At 48.6% G+C, this 20,777-nt stretch overlaps 1 protein-coding gene across 11 annotated transcripts in view; it reads left to right on the top strand.

The window, feature by feature from the left end:
- Positions 1 to 20,777, top strand: part of LOC146057739 (inhibin beta C chain-like) — a 70,475-nt gene that overhangs the window by 21,801 nt on the left and 27,897 nt on the right. For 5 of the 11 annotated variants that reach the window (XM_083169370.1, XM_083169362.1, XM_083169365.1 and 2 more), the window contains exon 3: positions 18,529 to 18,573. The exons of 3 other annotated variants lie outside the window; for them this stretch is intronic. In XM_083169370.1, coding sequence (XP_083025496.1) covers positions 18,529 to 18,573 — 45 coding nt within the window. Of the gene's footprint in view, positions 1 to 752; positions 1,500 to 15,454; positions 16,104 to 18,528; positions 18,574 to 20,777 lie in introns of those variants that run through there. 3 more of the 11 variants (XM_083169373.1, XM_083169372.1, XM_083169371.1) reach the window with 3 other exon arrangements.

Below are 20,777 nucleotides of genomic sequence, written 5' to 3' on the forward strand. Positions count from 1 at the left end.
TATCTTTGCCATTGTATGTATAGATATATTGAAAAGTACACCAGCAGTGCTCTTCAGTATAAGGATAATAGCATTCAAAGTGAAACAGCCCCTTGAAATTATTACACATGTTCATCCTATTTGATATCCCAAACTCCTGTGAGAGACTGGGAATCTCAGTGAAGCGGTTAGCACAACCCAGTAGGATCACAATATTCGTGGCATATCATTTTTCTCTACCACGGCATGAGGACACAATTTAGTGTATCACCCTGGTGCTGTGGGAAGGCGTAATGAAGCAAGTCATGTGGTTATATAGAGAGAGAGGCGGCACTCGTAAGACTTAAGTAAACAGCCCTTTATTTCAACAGTTTTGGGGTCACCCCCTGTTGTCAGGGACAAACAGCACACACAATTGACAAATACACAAGGACTCCCATATATACCCACATATACAATATGCCCCTCCCCCCAATTAAAAGCCAATAATACTCACCTGCCACATATCCCCCCCCAAGTCCGGCAGCCAGGGAGCATAGACTCCAGTCCGCAACCAGTCACTGGCCGGGGGAGGGGGGGGTTGGTCTTAAGTCTGTCAAGTGCCGTCTCCTCTCTCTCTTCAATGTAAGCTCATTGAACCATCCAGGAAGGCACCCCGGCCCATTTTTTTTTTTTTTTTTATCAAGTAAGCCATTACCTTATTTGTTTGAGTGCCAGATTTTGCAACTTGATATATATAAATGTTAGTAAATATGTTTATCCTTTATGTGCAGATAACTCCCAGGGTGCTCTTCACTTCCATCTGTCTACTGAGAAAGAGAAGCGTGAGGAGATACACCAAGCACACGTGTGGATCTACCTAAAGACAACAACTCAGAGCAAAATAACCATGTCGGTGACCTGTAAATTCCTGCCCAAGGACCAGTCCATAAAAGGCACAGTGCAGGCAAAAACTTTGAGTGGTAGCTGGTATATTTTCCCTCTACCAATGCTCAGTGGAAAAGTTCTTGGCCAGGGTGAAGAATATATATACATAACATTCAGCTGTTTGGATTGCCAGAATCCACCTAAAATGGATAATATTAGTCAGGTTCATCGTCCATTCCTGGCATTGAAAGTGCGCAACAAGCAGGAGGACTCTCGAATTCGGAGGCACATCACAGAATGCACCGGTGACATGGATATTTGTTGTCTGAAGAAGTTTTACATTGATTTTAAAGATATTGGCTGGAGTGACTGGATAATTAGTCCAAAGGGCTATTACATGAATCTCTGTGAAGGAAGGTGTCCTGTACACCTGGCCAGAGCTCCAGGTATATCAGCATCGAGTTATACTGCAATCTTTAGCCTCATAAAGGCAAACAATGCATATTCTAATCTAAGCCTTTGTTGTGTGCCAACCAAGAGAAGGCCTCTCTCTTTTCTCTACTTCGATAGACACAATTCCATTGTGAAGACAGACATACCTGATATGATAGTGGAAAGCTGTGGATGTTCCTAATAAACTGTATATTCTCATACTTTCATGTTTCTTGCTTTAATTTGTCCCTCTTACTTTATTAATCAGGTTAAATACTCACTTAGGGCCAGATGCATGGAGCTTCAAAAGTGATAAAATGGAGAGTGATAAATAGTCAGCCAACCAGCTCCTACCTGCCATGTCACAGACTGTGTTTGAAATATGTCAAACAGGAGCTGATTGGCTGGCTGTTTATCACTGTTCATTTTATCACTTTTGAAGCTTAGTGCATCTGGCCCTTACTCTCGCTCCCCTTTTTGTTTTAAAGGAGGTCACATTCATTACAGGGGGTTACCAAAGAGAACAGGTGTAGGGATAAACAAAAAAGTCAACTGCTAAAATAATATTTACATATAATAAAACTGTAAGGTTGTATCTGTACATGGGCATTTTGTGGCACCTGATCAATAGGGTGATTGTATTTAATGGGAAAGGAATGTGTAAAATAGGATTAAGCAAAATTTTCTACAAATTTGAAGCAAATGTGTTACAAAGACTTCTATAAATATGGGGATTTCCTAGTAGTTTTCTATAATGTGTGCAGTGGCGTAACTTTAAATTTTGCTCCCCCCTGCCAAAAAATTGATTGCGCCCCCCCCCCAAGTAATTTTGTCAATATAAAACAATAAATTACATCCAAGTCTGTTTGTTACCCAGTTTGTGTACCTGTAACAGAATCTGCTGCGCTATATAAGACACTGTAACGGAATCTGCTGCGCTATATAAGACGCTGTAACGGAATCTGCTGCGCTATATAACACACTGTAACGGAATCTGCTGCGCTATATAAGACACTGTAACGGAATCTGCTGCTATATAAAGACACTGTAACGGAATCTGCTGCGCTATATAAGGCACTGTGACGGAATCTGCTGCTATATAAGACACTGTAATGGAATCTGCTGCGCTATATAAGACGCTGTAACGGAATCTGCTGTGCTATATAACACACTGTAACGGAATCTGCTGCGCTATATAAGACACTGTAACGGAATCTGCTGCTATATAAAGACACTGTAACGGAATCTGCTGCGCTATATAAGACACTGTGACGGAATCTGCAGCGCTATATAAGACGCTGTAACGGAATCTGCTGTGCTATATAACACACTGTAACGGAATCTGCTGCGCTATATAAGACACTGTAACGGAATCTGCTGCTATATAAAGACACTGTAACGGAATCTGCTGCGCTATATAAGACACTGTGACGGAATCTGCAGCGCTATATAAGACACTGTAACGGAATCTGCTGCGCTATATAAGACGCTGTAACGGAATCTGCTGTGCTATATAACACACTGTAACGGAATCTGCTGCGCTATATAAGACACTGTAACGGAATCTGCTGCTATATAAAGACACTGTAACGGAATCTGCTGCGCTATATAAGACACTGTGACGGAATCTGCAGCGCTATATAAGACACTGTAATGGAATCTGCTGCGCTATATAAGACGCTGTAACGGAATCTGCTGCGCTATATAACACACTGTAACGGAATCTGCTGCGCTATATAAGACACTGTAACGGAATCTGCTGCTATATAAAGACACTGTAACGGAATCTGCTGCGCTATATAAGACACTGTGACGGAATCTGCAGCGCTATATAAGACACTGTAATGGAATCTGCTGCGCTATATAAGACACTAACGGAATCTGCAGCGCTATATAAGACACTGTAACGGAATCTGCAGCGCTATATAAGACACTGTAATGGAATCTGCTGCGCTATATAAGACACTGTAACGGAATCTGCAGCGCTATATAAGACACTGTAATGGAATCTGCTGCACTATATGACACTGTAACGGATTCTGCTGCGCTATATAAGACACTGCAACGGAATCTGCTGCACTATAAAAGACACTATAACTGAATTTGCTGCTATATAAGACGCTGTAACGGAATCTGCTGCACTATGTAAGACACTAACGGAATCTGCTGCACTATATAAGATGCTATAACGGAATCTGCTGCGCTATATAAGACGCTGTAACGGAATCTGCTGCACTATGTAAGACACTAACGGAATCTGCTGCACTATATAAGATGCTATAACAGAATCTGCTGCGCTATATAATACACTGTAACGGAATCTGCTGCGCTATATAATACACTGTAACGGAATCTGCTGCGCTATATAAGACACTGTAACGGAATCTGCTGCGCTATATAAGATGCTGTAACGGAATCTGCTGCGCTATATAAGACGCTGTAACGGAATCTGCTGCGCTATATAAGACCCTGTAACAGAATCTGCTGCGCTGTATAAGAACCTGTAACAGAATCTGCGCAGAGACTGACCGGACGCCACAAGTCTAAGTCAGCAGAGACGACCAGAGATTATACCTTGTGGGGGCCACAGGGCAACTAAGTAGGGCCCCCACCAATAAAATGAATGCAGCCTCACTATGGGGTATATTCTAGTTCACTCTTTCTGCCAAAATCCTTCTTAGATGGACAAAACCATGTGCACTGCAGGGGGGCAGATGTAACATGTGCAGAGAGAATTAGATTTGGGTGAGTTATTTTGTTTCTGTGCAGGGAAAATACTGACTGCATGATTTTACACTTCAATATAGATCTCACTTTGAAGAAAAACCCCACCCAAATCTAATCCTCTCTGCACAAGTTACATCTGCCCCACCTGCAGTGCACATGGTTTTGTCCATCTAAGAAGGATTTTGTCAGAAAGAATGGATTAGAATAACCCCCTATGATAGAAATAATGATACAAAGACAAACATGACACACATCATTTATGGGGTACATTGGGGCAGTGGGACCAGGGATGGTAGTCTCTAAGCAGCTAGGTGCTATTGTGCAGTCAGGGTTCTGGATGAAGCTCCCCATTACAGCTGCTGTCATTGAAATGGGCAGGAGAGGGCAAAGTAACATACACAAGGTGACAAATAGTGCAAGACAAGTGTATTACCTGTCAGCTCAGTACCCATATGTACTATCATGCCCTCAGCCACCACCGTTATACAGTACTGGAGCTGCCTTCTGACTCACAGGAAGTTCAGCAGCATGCAGCAGCCTGGGCAGGGAGAGAGTGTAGAGTGGAGCCCCCAGGCATACAAATCAAGTGAGGAACACATCCATCCTGACCCTGCCTGCTCTGCTTGTCATCCGGCTCCTCTGGCATGCTGCTGATCCCCTGAGCCCGGCACTTGATGACCGCTGCTTCTGATCCCCAGCCTCACCATCGGGGCACTCAAGGCAGCAATGAAAGGATACACTGCTGTGGACATTACCATACCCTCCAACTGTACCGATTTTGCCGGTACAGTACCATTTTTTAACGGTCTGTACCGGCAAAAATCAAAGTGTACCGATGTACCAATTTCCAGCAATCGGCCCCGGCAGGTATTACCATCGGTGCAGCGCGTGCGTCGCGCTGACGTCAGGCGGCTTCGGCATGGACCAGTCCCAGTCCGCCCTCCTCCTTGTCTGCCCGGATCAAACTTCATGCCACCCCGTGCGGCACTGTGGGAAATGTAGTCTTTGGTCACTGATGTCACTGAGCAAGCGGCTGTGCTTGAGTGAGTGACGGGACTACATCTCCCAGGCACCAATGCAGTCACACTGTAAAACGCTCCTTCCTGTGTCTGTGGGGACTGGGGAGCGGGTAGACGGCGATGTTGTTGCTGTGTGACTGTGCTGGCTGTTAAGCAAGTGGCTCCCATACACTGCCCCATGCCTGTAACATGGCAGGACTTGGCTGGTACTTTATCTGCAGCTGGCGGGGAGCGCGGTTCAGTGGCACACAGTGAGTGGGCACACCACACACATATATATATATATCTCCACATGATCCGGCACTGCCCACCAGTGTACCATATATAACTTGCCCGGGTGCTCGTCCGGTAGTCAGGGGATCCCTGACCACATACAGCAATCCCAAAATAACACGTCACTCCAGGGGCGAAATGTAATAGGGTGCGATTTTTGGACGAGTTCCAAACTCGCCAGAAATCGCACCTTTAAAAATCGCATTTTTAGACGCTAATTCGCATATGTAATGAGATGCGAATTAGCGGCAAAAAATGCGATTTGCCGCGATTTAGGTCGATTTTTAGTCATGAAAATGTGCGCATTTTCAGTCCTGAAAATGTGCGCATTTTCATATATGCGATTTTGGTTGTAAAAAAAAAGAAGAAAAAAAACGGCGTGCGGTCCCCCCCCCTAAGCATAACCAGCCCCGGGCTCAAAAAGCCGGTGCTGGTATAATAAAATCAAAGGAACAATCAAGTTGGGGTTCCCTGGATTTTATAAAACCAGCACCAGGCTCAAGGTCCGGCGCTGGTTCCCAAAATACGGGGGACAAAATGACTAGGGGTCCCCCGTATTTTAAGAACCAGCACCGGACACAACCAGCCAGCAGGATAATGCCACAGCCGGGGGGAGACTTTTTATACAAGTCCCCCCGGCCAAAGCATTAACCCTCTGGCTGGTCAGCATGGGCAGGGGTCCTGGGGAAGTGGGGACCCCCCCAATGAAGGGGTCCCCCCCCTCCAGGACTTACCAGCCCATGCTGATAGTCCGGGGCTGTCCCCGATGCCCCTGGGCGGTGGGCATCGGGCTGATGACTTGTGTAAAAAAAAGGATAAAAACTATTGTTCTTTACTGGCGAACTATGAGTCCCAGCAAGCCTACCCTGCATGCTGGGACTTGGGGAACCACAAGTCCCAGCATGCGGGGCATTAAAGGGTCCGCTGGCACTTGTAGTTCTGCAGTGAAAAAAATAGTGCACAAAATCACACTGACACCCTGTAAAATAAAACTTTAATACACACAAAACACACACACACTGATACTTACCTACCTTGAGCCCGTAGGTCGGTCCCTGGATCCTGGGTCCGGGCTCCGGGGCTCCAGGGCAGAAGAGTCCGGTTCCGGGGCCTTGGTCCTGGTTCCGGGGCTGGTCCTGGGGTTCCGGGGCTCCTGGCGTGAAGAATCCGGGGTCCGGGATCCGTGGTAGTCCAGAGGGGTACCTAAGGAGGCAAATCCTACTCACCTGCTCCCCGGCGGTGACCTCCGGTGACAGCGCTGCTCCCGACTGGTACCCGGCTTCAAGGACTTTGCCCGGCGCTGAGATGTTTCCTCTTCGCCGTCTGTGAACAGAATGATTTCTCGGCCAATCAGGAGCCGAGAAACTCGGCTCCTGATTGGCCAGAAATCATTCTGAATATAGACGCCGACGGAGTAACATCTCTGCTCTGGATGCGCTGAGATGTTACTCCGTCGGCGTCTGTATTCAGAATGATTTCTGGCCAATCAGGAGCCGAGTTTCTCGGCTCCTGATTGGCCGAGAAATCATTCTGTTCACAGACGGCGAAGAGGAAACATCTCAGCGCCGGGCAAAGTCCTTGAAGCCGGGTACCAGTCGGGAGCAGCGCTGTCACCGGAGGTCGCCGCCGGGGAGCAGGTGAGTAGGATTTGCCTCCTTAGGTACCCCTCTGGACTACCACGGATCCCGGACCCCGGATTCTTCACGCCAGGAGCCCCGGAACCCCAGGACCAGCCCCGGAACCAGGACCAAGGCCCCGGAACCGGACTCTTCTGCCCTGGAGCCCCGGAGCCCGGACCCAGGATCCAGGGACCGACCTACGGGCTCAAGGTAGGTAAGTATCAGTGTGTGTGTGTTTTGTGTGTATTAAAGTTTTATTTTACAGGGTGTCAGTGTGATTTTGTGCACTATTTTTTTCACTGCAGAACTACAAGTGCCAGCGGGCCCTTTAATGCCCCGCATGCTGGGACTTGTGGTTCCCCAAGTCCCAGCATGCAGGGTAGGCTTGCTGGGACTCATAGTTCGCCAGTAAAGAACAATAGTTTTTATCCTTTTTTTTACACAAGTCATCAGCCCGATGCCCACCGCCCAGGGGCATCGGGGACAGCCCCGGACTATCAGCATGGGCTGGTAAGTCCTGGAGGGGGGGGACCCCTTCATTGGGGGGGTCCCCACTTCCCCAGGACCCCTGCCCATGCTGACCAGCCAGGGGGTTAATGCTTTGGCCGGGGGGACTTGTATAAAAAGTCTCCCCCCGGCTGTGGCATTACCCTGCTGGCTGGTTGTGTCCGGTGCTTGTTCTTAAAATACGTGGGACCCCTAGTCATTTTGTCCCCCGTATTTTGGGAACCAGCGCCGGACCTTGAGCCTGGTGCTGGTTTTATAAAATCCAGGGAACCCCAACTTGATTGTTCCTTTGATTTTATGATACCAGCACCGGCTTTTTGAGCCCGGGGCTGGTTATGTTTAGGGGGGGGACCGCACGCCGTTTTTTTTCTTTTTTTTGGTTTTAACTATTTTTTTACAACAGAACCATGCACAGATCTCAATGATCTGTGCATGTTTCTGATAAAAGCGCCAGGCAGAACCTGGTCTATTTTTTTTGCGATTTTTAGTAACCTTTACTAAAAATCGCAACCCATTAAATATGCGACTTCTATCCTTTTTAATGGGAAAACATCTGGATGCGATTTTTAGTCTAACTAAAAATCGCACCTTTAAAAAATGCGATTTTTCCCACAAATCGCACCCTATAAAATATGCGATTTTCGGAAAATGACCGAAAACGGCATATTTTGCGGGAAAAATCGCAAAAAAAAAAAAAACGCACCCTATTACATTTCGCCCCAGGTCTGGTAAACTCAAAACGTAGTTTTACTGGTGCCTACGGCGTTTCGGGCCAAGCCCGTCTTCAGGACATACTCAGGAAGTCTGGAAGTCACACACAAATGTATAAATGTCAGTCACTTATGTATGTTTAACTGAGTATGTCCTGAAGACGGGCTTGGCCCGAAACGCCGTAGGCACCAGTAAAACTACGTTTTGAGTTTACCAGACCTGGAGTGACGTGTTATTTTGGGATTGCTATATATATATATATATATATATATATATATATATGTGTTGATTGGCTACGTGTTTATTCAAAAATGCCCACACATTCGGAAAGGGAATGACCACGCCCCATTTACGGTAACCACGCCCACGTTGCCATTGGCCACGCCCCCTTTTTGGGTAGTGTACCGAATTCTACCTTTCAGAAGTTGGAGGGTATGCATTACTTAAGAATCCTGTCCGTGTGACAGACTCACTGATTGTCTGTCACACACTTACCCGGCGCCCACGCAGCCCCAGCTCCCCCAAGCAGCAGCGGGGGCTGCCTTACGGTATCTCCGCCACTGAATGTGTGGCTGTCTGTAGTTACAAACTTTCCTCCAAAAACATTGCTAGTAATATGTTATCTTTAAATTATTCAACAAGTCTTTACCTTTTTCTAAAGATCTTTCTTCTGTTAAACATATAAAATCATGTAACCATCACACTATTTCATTGTTTTGTTCCCTACAGTTCTGTAACAGAAAATATTATTATAAGGAGCATCAAATACACTAAGGCCAGCATTCAATGTTTTTTGTTAGCGATGTGCAGCGAATCCTGTTTAGGATTCGCTGCACAATCGCCGGGTTCCTCTCTCTCACCCTATTTAACACTGCAGGGGCTTGCTGCCTCTGACTGCGATTTTTAACCCCCCCCCCCCCGGGAAATGCCGCAGGGAGCCGGGGGGGGGGGGGCGGCGCAAGGTAGGGAGATGGAAGCCTCACTGCCTGCGCCAGGACACTGTGGGGGAGAAGGAGGGACACAGGCAGCAGAACCTTCTCTCCTGGGAGAGCTGGTAGGGGATGCAGTGGAGGGAGCCACTGCATTGGTCCCGCTCGTGCATATGTAATGAGCGGGACCAGTGTGCAGTGAATATGTAATGAGCAGCTCCCCGCCCTCTGCTGGCGTATTGTGTAAAAACAATTTTGGTACTTATGTATTATCTGGACTCCCATGTTAAATGCACCCCATTTTTTCATACCCCTACTATCCAACTACGCATGGAGTTGATTTTATATAGTGTGGCGAGCGCAGCGAGCCACCGTGCCCGAAGCGTGAATCCAATTAGCACATGAATCCAATTAGCATGCCCCTTCACATAATAAAATTACTGATTCTTTGACACCAAGGGAAAAAAAAAACTTTATTTTAAAAGAACACTTTCCAATTCACCTTAAAAAGATGTCAAATGCAAAATGGTGAATCATGGCAAAAATCAGGGAGAAAGCAGCTCTCCATCCTAGCATTGAATACACTCGAATCCCCATTGAAATACAGCAGCGAATTGCAGCGAGCATGAAACGGAGAACTGGCCGGCATTCACTACCCGCTTTCGGGGAACAGTGAACATTGAATAGGGTGGATCAGATTTTTAGTGAAAAAGATTCACCGCAGGTAGTGAAAACAGCCCGATTTGCTGGAAAAAAATGGTGAATTTGGAGCATTGAATACTGGCCTAAGAGGGTCATTCTGATTACTGCGAGTTTGGCCCCGACCTTATGTTCTGGGGACTGCGCATGCACATGGTCTATTATGCGCATGTGCAGCTCCCCTTTGCGAATGGCTTCAGCAACTTGCATAGTCACCGAGCCCTTCACAAGGATTGGGGCGGTCCAGAGGCAGACGGCGGTTGAGGATGGGCAACGCCCATAGGAACGCCCAGAATTTTATGGGCGTCCCCATGAAAACACTAGGTGTTCACATGGCTATGTGGGCATCACAGGACGTACACACGCAAATAAAAGTAAATTCAGACTGATTTATTTGAGAAGCCAGGAGACATCATTTGATGGTCGACAACCATCGAATGATTTCTCCTGCTGCGGAGACATGCAAGGAATGTGTCTTCCTTACACATCCCCTCACATGTTAACTAGGGGAATCAACAACGGCGGGAGAGGGCGCTCGGACGGGTAGTAGGCGGCGTCGCCGTTGCTCCGAGCAAACCAGTATGAGGGCCTGAATACAGAACTGTACAAACATGGCTAAAATAACAAACAGAATTGTGAATGGGATACATGTATTATTGTAATCATCATACACAATGTAGTAATCCTGCTCACTCACATATACAGTAAATAGTTGGCTGGGATGTAACGGGAGATGGTTATCTCAGCCGGGAAAAAGTTGAAGAGGTCAGACATTATAATGTTCAACTTCTGAGCTCGGCCAATGTAATGGCGTGCGTCTTTAACGCTATAAATGGAAATTGGATCTGACTTTATTACATCATCAAAAAGCCTCATGCATTGAAATAAAATAAAATCTCTCTCTGCTGAAAATTTTTTATTATTATGTACTTTACACTGCATAGCTTCTGCTTTTTTCATTTGCTAGCAAAACTAATCATACTTTTAGTGTCAGTGAACTCAAATGAAATCTTATAAAGTACTGTGTGGCCTGAATCTTTTCACAGTCCATACACAGTGAGCTTTGTAAACTAGGTCCTCTGGGGTTTATTTACTAATACCCCATACCTCCCAACTTTTGAAGTTGGGAGGTCGGGACGTTCGCGCGGCGAAGCCGCGTGTGCTCCCGAAAAGGGGGCGCGACCTCAAGAAAAGGGGCATGGCCCCGCGGGGTGACGCGACCTCCGACCATGCCCCCATTTTCGCCGCTCATTGGCGCTGAATAGACGCTGGCACAGCGTCTATTCTTGCATACCTCCCAACTGTCCCGCTTACCGCGGGAACGTCCCGATATTCGGGGACGTTCCCGCGTCCCGCCCGGGGCCGCCATTGTCCCGCGGTGGGGGGGGGGAACACAGTTGGGAGCCCCCCCAGCCTGCCAAGAATAGACACTGTGCGCATGCGCACAGCGTCTATTCAGCGCCGACGAGCGGCGAAAACGGGGCATGGCCGGAGTTCGCGTCACCCCGCGAGGCCACGCCCCCTTTTCTCGAGTCCGCGCCCCCTTTTCGGGAGGTATGTTCTTGGCAGGCTGGGGGGGCTCCCAACTGTCGTCTCCCCACCGCGGGACAATGGCGCCCCCGGGCGGGACGCGGGAACGTCCCCGAATATCGGGACGTTCCCGCAGTAAGCGGGACAGTTGGGATGTATGATACCCCTTTCACACCAGTTAAGGTTCCCCGGCCAAAACCTGACAGGATTTGCCAGGATTTCAACGTCCCGTGACCAGCACTGGTTGGTGTGAAAGCTACAGACCCAAGCAGCGGGATCCAGACTGCGGGGATCCGGGCAGTGGCGGCTGGGTACTATTTTTGCCGAGCAGTGTGAAGCGCTGCTGAATTTGAAAAAAATATTGAAAAGACTGGCCCGAAATTTTTCTTTTTTCAAATTTAGCAGCACTTTCTGCCCCGCTACCCAGCAAATAGCGCTACAAGCTCCCAGCTGCCACTGCCCCGATCTCCACAGTCTGGACCCCGCCACCCGCTGCTGCACATAGGCACACTCCCAGCACTGTTTTCCCCCTCACACCAGAAAATGCAGGGACTAGGCTGGTATTAAAGGGGCCAACCCGGGAATGTCCCTGCTTGACTCCTGGACTGAATTCCCGGGTAAGTCCCTGTATTTTCTAGTGTTAAAGGGGTATAAGATAAGGGTTCTATTGAAGATGTTCCTATGGGCAACCAATTAGCATTTACTTCTTATATATGTAGCACCAGGATGCGGTCATTTGGTCTACAGCATTATGGTAGACAGTCATTAGGTGAACACCATTAGGTCGACATGGGAAAAGGTCAACATGGGTCTAGGTTGACATAGGAAAAGGTTGACATGGGTCTAGGTCGACAGGTCATTAGTTCGACAGGTGGTTAGGCCGTGTCTGACGCATTGCGAGCACATGTGTCCATGTCGACTGTGTTGACAATCAGGTAAAAAACAGTGAAAAACTCCATGTCGACCTTTTCACTGTCGAACTAACGACCTGTCAAACTAATGACCTTTCGACCTAAAACCATGTCGACTGTTCCCCATGTCGACCTTTCCCCATGTCAACTGTTTTCCATGTCGACCCAATGGTGTCGACATAATGGCTGTCGACCATCATGCTGTAGGCCAAATGATCCCAACCCGTGCACCTTCTAGAACATGGGTCCTCGAACTGTGGCCCTCCATATGTGGTGAAACTAAAAATCCCAGCATGCCTTGCCACAGTTTTCCTATAAGGGAGTGTTAAAACTGTGGCAAGGCATGCCGGGAATTGTAGTTTCACAATCTGGAGGGCCGCAGTTTGAGGACCCATGTTCTAAAAGATGATAGATAGAATCTGATTGCTTGCCCATAGCGACATTGCATCTTCAATAGAACTCCCATCTTAGTAAATAAACCCCTCGGTTTGAAGAGTCTTAACAAATTGAAATGTGTTCAATAATGTAAACTGCTATAATATGTTCTAAGTTTTGTAAACAGCTTATTCACTGAGGTGCTATTCCTAAATTCAGAAATGAATATCCAAACAACATATTAATACTGTTAATATTTAATATTAACAGTATTATAATATTATTACACATGTAATATGTATTGTTTCTGTACAAATGTGTACAAAATTAGTAATTACTATCAATAAATTACAATATTCACAATAACAAATGAAGCTGTATAGATTTAATTACTAGGACATATACACTCATCAGTAATTATTGATTGGTGCCACCTGCCATCTATTGTGTAGGTCACCCCCTGTGCCACCAAACCAGCTCTGACTACTTGAAACACGGACTCCACGCAGGCTGTCCGGGGGTCTCTGGCACCAAGACATTAGCAGCAGATCCTTTAAGGCCTGTAAGTTGTGATGTGGGGGGCTCCATGGCTCAGCAAATCCCAGAGATGTTTAATTGGTTTGAGATTTGGAGAATTTGCAGGCCAAGTCAACACCCTCAACTCTATTTCATGTTACTCAAATCATTGCTCAACAATTATTGCAGTGTGACAAGGCACATTGGGGGTGATTCTGGTCGACAGGCAAACCTGCAAAATTCACAGCTTTTTCCGCCGTAACGCCGTTTCTGAAGTTCAGATAAAAAATGATGCCATCAAGAATGGGGGGGGGGGTTTGCTGCGCCCGATGTGAGGAAGGGGTACTGCGGCCGGGTGTGAGGAGGGGGGTACCCCTTGTGAGAAGCAGGGGAGGGGGTTGCCACAGGTTAGTATGGAAGGGGTGTGGCCGGATAAGAACCTGAGGGAGAGCCTTGCCGGGAGATGACAAGCGCTGGAGGGTATGGTTGCACGAGAAAATGGGGAGTGCCGCCGAGTTAAGAGAAGCGCGAGTGGGAGGGATGGTCGTGGATTTGAAGTGGGCCTGAGTACTGAAGGGTGTTGCTGGGTAAGAACCAGGGGGGTTGGGGTGGGTGTGCGCCGTGTGATGATAAGCTGAGAAGCGTGGGGGGGGGAGAGTTATAGTTGCGAGAGAAAAGGAATGGTTACAGGGGGTGTTGCAGGGTAAGAACAAGGGGTGTGCCCTGGGTGATGAAAAGTGGGGTGGGGGGGCGGTCACCAGGGGAATAAGAGGGGGGCGGGGTGTGTGCAGCAGGTGAGAAACAAGGAGGGTGGCCACTGGACGAGGTGGGGTGGGGGTGCTGCCTGGTGAAAAGTGTGGGGAAGGGGTCACAGGGTGATGAGAAGAGGGGCGGGTGTGTGCCATGTGTGAGAAGCAGGGGGGTGGCCGTCCGGTAAGGTGGGAATGCGGCCTGGTGAGAAGTGGGAGGGGGGGGGTGCCGCCAGTTGAAAGGGTGCGAACGGCGCCCCGCTGGGTAAGAAGGGTGCCACCAGGTGAGAAAAGTTGGAAGGGCGGTGTATGCCGCGGGTGCCTCCGGGTGAGGGTGGGAGAGTGCTGTGGGTGAGCAGTGGGGGGATGGTGAAATGGGGGGGCGAGTGTGTGATGCGGGTGAGAACCAGGACACTCCCAGTGAGAAGCAGAGGGGTAGGGATGCTGCCGGGCGAGTGCAGGGGGAGGGCTGCCAGTGGGTGAGGGCGGGGGATTTGCTGCAGGTGAGAAGCGGAGGGGGGGTGCAGGTGAGAATCGGGGGGGGGGGGGGGGGTAGGGGTCAGAGCGAGGGAGGGGTGCCGCGGGTGAGAGGCGGGGGGGGGGGGGGGTGGTGGTGGTGCTGCGGGTGAGAGGGGGGCAGCAGGTGAGAGGGGGGGCGGCGGGTAAGAACGGAGTACGGGTGCTGCAGGTGAGAAAGGGGTGCCACGAGTGAGAGGGGGGAAGGTGAGAACGAAGTAGGGGTGTCACGAGTGATAGTGAAGGGGAGGGGTGCCGCGGGTGAGAACCAGGGGCCCTGTGAATGTGTACGAGGGATGGCCCTAAACCAGCGATGATTAGAAATCATTAATGGTTTATGGCCAGTGTTAAATAGTTGTGACATCGACGAGGGAGAACCAGATGGTTTCCCAGGGGCCGGGACAAGGAGAGTAGCTCCACAGCCTGACACCTGTGAAGCCCTACCCCCATATTTTAATTGGCCCACAGGCCAATCAATCAAACAAAATGGACGACCATCGATATGTAAAAACATTGATGGCAAAGGCAACGATGGCCATCCCTATACCTGGTACAAATTCCACGCTGTTGCTGTGCAGTGTCCACAACGTGCTTCGAATTCTGACACAAATCTGCAGACTCTGAATCAGCCGGTCACATGGGAGTGACGTCATCTGAGGTCCTTTTTTAGCCCACTAGAAAATATGGATGGCCATCGGTACCCATTGATAGTGTAAAACTATGCAATGGGTGACCATCAATAGTTTTACATATCGATGGTCATCTATTATGTTTGAGTAATTACCTGTAGGCCAATCAAAACATGTGGGCGGGGCTTCGTGGGTGTCGGGGGGCGGAGCTATGCTCAGTATCACGGCACTTTAAAAAAAAAAAAAAAAACATCGGGTTTGCTTTGCCTTCGATGTAGGGAAACCATCTGGTTCTCCCCCATCGATGGCAAAAGTATTCGGCATCGGCCAAAAACCATCGATGATTTCGAATCATCGATGGTCGATGGCCATCCCTACTAGAAAATAGCATCTATACCCAGGCCCCTTTCTGCTAAGCTGCCGCGGCGCTGATCAGTTCTCAGATGGACAATACTGCAGGTGCATACTCGAGCCTTGAGCCACATATAAATGATCAGTTCAGCCCATCGTGGGGGTAGCGCAGCCAATGAAGGTTGCAGGAGGGGCGGGCCGCCGATAAACTGTCCCGCCCAAATCCGCCACTGCCTGGGACACCGCTGGGGCTGCTGCTTGGTCAGGTGCCCACGACGCCATTGCCTCTGTGCGGCAGGCATTATAGAAGACCAGCACGCAGCAGCAGGAGGCTAACAGAGCAGGTAGATCGCCTCTTCAGCCCAGCGCCTCAGTCCCTGCACTACTTACACTGCGTGCTAAGAGGCTAGCGCGCGCCTGTTCTGCTCAGCGGCACAGGGCGGCAGGCGGCGAGGAGCAGGTGGGCGGCGGGTGAGGCGCTGCGTCAGGTGTCAGCGGAGGAGCACGTGTCCGCCTGTAGTAACGGTACCTGTCAGTAGGGTGCCGCAGCAGAAGCGTTTTCTGTATCTTCCAACAAGAAACAGAAGCCATGGATTTAGACATGGAAAGCTGTGGTACAGCAATGAAAGCCGGCTTATCTACTCGAACTGACCAACTATTTGCTGAGTGCTTTGAGCTGCATAAGATGATCTCTCTGTTGCTGGAAAACCTGGCGCTACGCTCAGCTATCCAAGGTCTCGGAGTGTATAGCTTCCCCTTCAGAGGTGAGTGATCCTCTACAGCTCAGGAGAGAGTTAAAATGGTAGACATAACATGTCGGCCAACTAGCTTCCAACTGCCATTTTTCAGACCCAACCTGTAGCATGGCAGTGGTTGGTTGGTACTTTGGGGTAGATGAAGAAGCGTCATTATGGGGGAGAAGCAGTATCGGTGCCATTATGTGCGCGGATACAATGGCATATATTCAATGCCGTGGGCGAGCTGTGACTGCGAGCAGGACTTTTTGCTCGCAGTCACCGCTCACCCTGTCAGTATTCAACTGACCCCCCCTCATACGCAAATTCCCCCTCGCTCCGTTTTTTGAGCGAGGGGGAATTTGCGAATGTGCCTCCAAAAGCTGCGAGAATCGAGGCTAATTACAGCGAGTTTGCTGCACTAGCCGCGGCTCTCGCAGTTTAGGGGAATCCTTGCAGTTCTGTGACGGTGAGGATTCCCCGGAACGTTGCATAGTGCGAGCGGCCGGCGCGGGGGTTAAACTGCGAGGATCACTGGTTTTCTGTGATCCTCGCAGTTTAACCCCCTCGCCGGCCGCTCGCACCGGCATTGAATACATGTACAAGTCTAGCCCATGAAGGAGGAGAAGTGAGGGTACTTCCTCATCTTTAAGGCCACGGCTAACGCTACGGAACTTTCGTAGCGTAACCCGCACTACTCTGAGTCCACGCCACCATCTATTACATTTAGTAAAGTTGTGGCGAGCGAAGCTTTGGTGCTATTCTGAAAGCGGCTTACATAACTGGCATAAGCTGTGGCTGCAAAGATGAGGAAGTACCGAAGTGAGGGGTAGATCTATGAAGATGCGCTATGGGGTTTCTGCGCTATCCCCGTGCGCTAAAGCAGGGGATAGCGCTTCCCTTCAGTTATCATACCCGCTGTGCAGGTACAATATCGGCGGCGTTGCAGGGTCGGTAACATTGCGCATGTACTATGTTTAGTACAGGGCGCAGCATACTTACCTGATGTATGATCCGGCGATGTGGGGCTTCGTTCTTTATGGAGCCCCGTCCCGGATCGCCATCTTCTTCTGGCGCTGCGGGTCTCCTGCTTCATAGTCAGCGCCGCTGGCTGGTCTCCGGCGTCTTCAAATTCAAACTGCGCATGCGCCGGGATACACAACATCCCCGGCGAACATTACCCGGCACATGCGCAGTTTGAATTTGAAGACGCCGGAGACTAGCCAGTGGAAAACTGCGCATGCGCCGGGTACACATCGCGAGACAAAGGTATCCGGCGCATGCGCAGAAGACGCCGCCGGACAGCAACGCACCATTCGTTATGGGAGGAAGCGTATCCCCGGCAGGAGGGGATAACGCACTCCCATAACGTGCAGGCAAGTGTTCATACATTCGGGCGCAAAACAGGTTCACTTCACCACGATATAGTGGTGAAGCGAAACTGTGCCCATAACGAACCGCACGCCACTGATAATAAATCTACCCCTGAGTTACCAGTGGGTGTGGGTAAAAACTGGAACAGGACAGGACCCCGGTCCGGGGTTGTCCTGTCTGGGGGGCCTGCCTGTTACACCTGTCACCAGGGAGAGGAGCAGGGCGAGAATAAAGCCTCCCTGTATGGTCCGGGTCAAGTAGCAAATACCTGAACGTCCAGACCACATCGGGAGGCTGTAATCTCCGCTTCCCCGTGTTCCTAGTCAAAGCTATCACAGGCATCCCTCGGACAAGACACCCCCTGGACTCGACACTACAAGCTCGGATATGTCCACATTGTGCTTCCAATCGTTCCGTTTCTATGCTGACAGGGTGACCTCTACTATTTGTCTACCCTCTCCCACCCCTGTGCCATGTTATACCTTGTGCCCCCCTCCCCACTCTATGTAGGGCCAGTGCAATGTTTTCAGCACACTAGGGAATATTTCACTGCTCCTACCACCCACAGAACCTCAGAAAGTGTAGAGTTGGCATCTTAAAAGTTGGAATCTTCAAAGTTCAATACCTGCAAATGCATTACATCATTCAACAAGGATACCTCTCTGATTTATCCTTAGTTTTGTGATAGTCACATTCTGGAGCCAATAGGAGGCTGCGTAATAATAGAACTGGCCTTCTGTACTACCCTGTGCCATGTGTTACCCCACTGTGCCTCCTTTGCTATGTACTCGCGGTGAGTTGAGGGGGGGGGGGGGGGGACATTTGCCGGGGCAGCGTTACAATGACTCCTAAGCTGTGAGCTTTGCAGCCTGCTGAGTCAACCAGAATCAACCCCTATATTGCTTCCTTCTAAGCAGCATTGTTCGCTACTCCGTCCATATTGGAAATACCCTCATTAAGGGGAGTCTATTTGAAAGACTTCAAAAGTAACTATTTTATTTTAGTTTTTCAGCAATAAACAGTATTGGCTAACTAACACTAATGTGGTTTTCCTTTTTCTATTGCAATACCTGTACTGTAGCTCAAGATAGGGAACTTATAGAAAAAGCTTCAATTTTCAGTGAAGGTAAGAACACTCTTAATGTCAACGGCAAAAAGTGAGATTATGGGATAAGGAGTCAGAAACGCTGTGAAATATTTTTTGGAATTTTCAAGTTACACCTGCACTACTATAATGGGAATTCATAAGCAGACCTGGCCAAGAACTAGCTGTAGACTGCTAGATATCTAGTACAGTCATTACTGGTGTAATGGTTGTCTGTTGCTGTAGAATAAGCTCTCCAACTATTGTGAACTGCAAATCCCAACTAGCTGGATGCACTAACATTTGTCCCAAAAAGTCATTTTTATCACTATTTTTTTTGCATGAATACCGCACCATTAATTTTTTCTAATTTCTGTAATTTTCACCTTATGCTCCAAACTTTCTGTTTCCATAATGATATTGCAGTATAGGCACCATGTTGCGATGTCTGGCACCACACAACTCCGACCAAATATTGAATAACTTCAAACCTCCCCCTTAATAAGTTCTGCCTTAGTGGGGTATTCAATCTTGGGTCACATCTGTCGAGCTGGCCCGACAGCCATGACTCTGTCCCGTTCTCGGTCTGCTAGACCAAGAAATCGCAGGCGGGATTCAATGTCCCGCCTGCCGCGGGACGAGAAGGGTGCATGGCCGTCAGACGTGGCCAGGAATCCGAGAGCTGCGGCCGGGAGCTTGTCAATTCCCAACCATTCTCAGCAGATCCCCTGTTCAATGCTGTCGAGGAAGACAGCATTGAATACCCTCCTATGTGTCTCCTTTATAACTGACATCAGCAATTTAAATTGCAACCTTTAATGATCTCTTGATCTGAGGAGCGAGCTTAAAGTGTGTACACACGGTGCAATTTGGTTGCTCAGCAATTTTGGCTTAATATCTGTCAGCAATATATTGCTCAGCGACCATATTGCTCAGTGTACCATTTTCATCAGCGACCAGCGATTTCGGCTGAAAATGTGCAAGTTCTTCAATCTTTAAAAAAAAAATTTAACCTCTACTCTGTTTTGACTAAAAATCGCTGGTTCACAGTGCATTGTGCCCCAGTGACTAGTCATTTTTAGCCATAATTGATCAGTGACCATTAAGGGCTGGCTGCAGGAGGGTGCTCCTAACGATTTATTGCCCACTGCACACAAAATACACGGGCAATATGGTTACTCAGCCACCATTTAGCCAGCGATACTGCGATAAATGACCCAGTGTGTACAGAGCTTTCTAGCAACTTGTATGTATTTTTACATTTATTTCTTTAGAGCTTGTTTATTGACTGTGTTTTCATTTGCCACCATTTTTAGGAATACTGAAAGCTAGGACCCCTTTGACCAACGTCAAGGTGTTTGTTGGTTCACATATGTGATGGGGTGTGTGTTACTTACAGTAATGCATCCATGAAATGTGATATAACATAAAAAAAATAAGCAGTGTATGATTATATTAGAAATGAAAGCTTTTCAGGGTAAAACTATTAGAAAATTAGGACAAGAAGGAGGGAGATGGAGGAGGCAGAAGAAGGTTTGAAACTTAAGGCATTCTGAGATGTTTTGGATAACTGTTAAACTTACCACAACCAGACCTAGTCAAGGACTAGAAGATTTGTAGGAGATACCATCAGCATGCTGGCAGTTGTGATGTCACCCAGGGCATGACAGTAACTTGGCTACCCTCGCCCTCCCTCTGCATGTACATAATGGGTATCACATCCAGCACCTGGAGGATTCACGCCAACCCCCACCACCTATTTGCAGTCCTGGGGGTGGGTTAGGTTTAGGTACTGGGTAGGATAGGGTTGGGGTGCAGGTGTGGGTTGTGCTGCAGGGAAGGAGGGTTCGGTACTATATAGTGGGGTTAGGATTAGGTATCTGGTATGGAGAGTTAGGGTTTGTTTGGTAGGGGGAGATGGTAAGTAAAAGGCAAAGAAGGGTAGGAGGAGTCACACAATATTTCCAATTTCCGTTACTTTGCGAATGCGCAGGACCCGTTCTGCCCCTGTATGTGATAGATAGTCTGGTGCTGTTCATGCAAAAGAAGGCGTAACACTGTTGTTTAGAGGGGGGGGGGCAAAGGACCCCAATTGCTTTATGTAGATTTTCTGACCTCGGCAAAGGGAAGTTTGCACTTCCTCATGGTTACCATAAGCCACCCTATGGTGTGTGAGTGATCTGATGCCTGTGTCCCTAGGACTCAGGTCAGATCATTCATGCATCCGGGATGCGGTCATTTGGTCG

Source organism: Crinia signifera, chromosome 2, assembly GCF_055691185.1.
Source record: "Crinia signifera chromosome 2, ASM5569118v1, whole genome shotgun sequence".
NCBI lineage: Eukaryota > Metazoa > Chordata > Amphibia > Anura > Myobatrachidae > Crinia > Crinia signifera.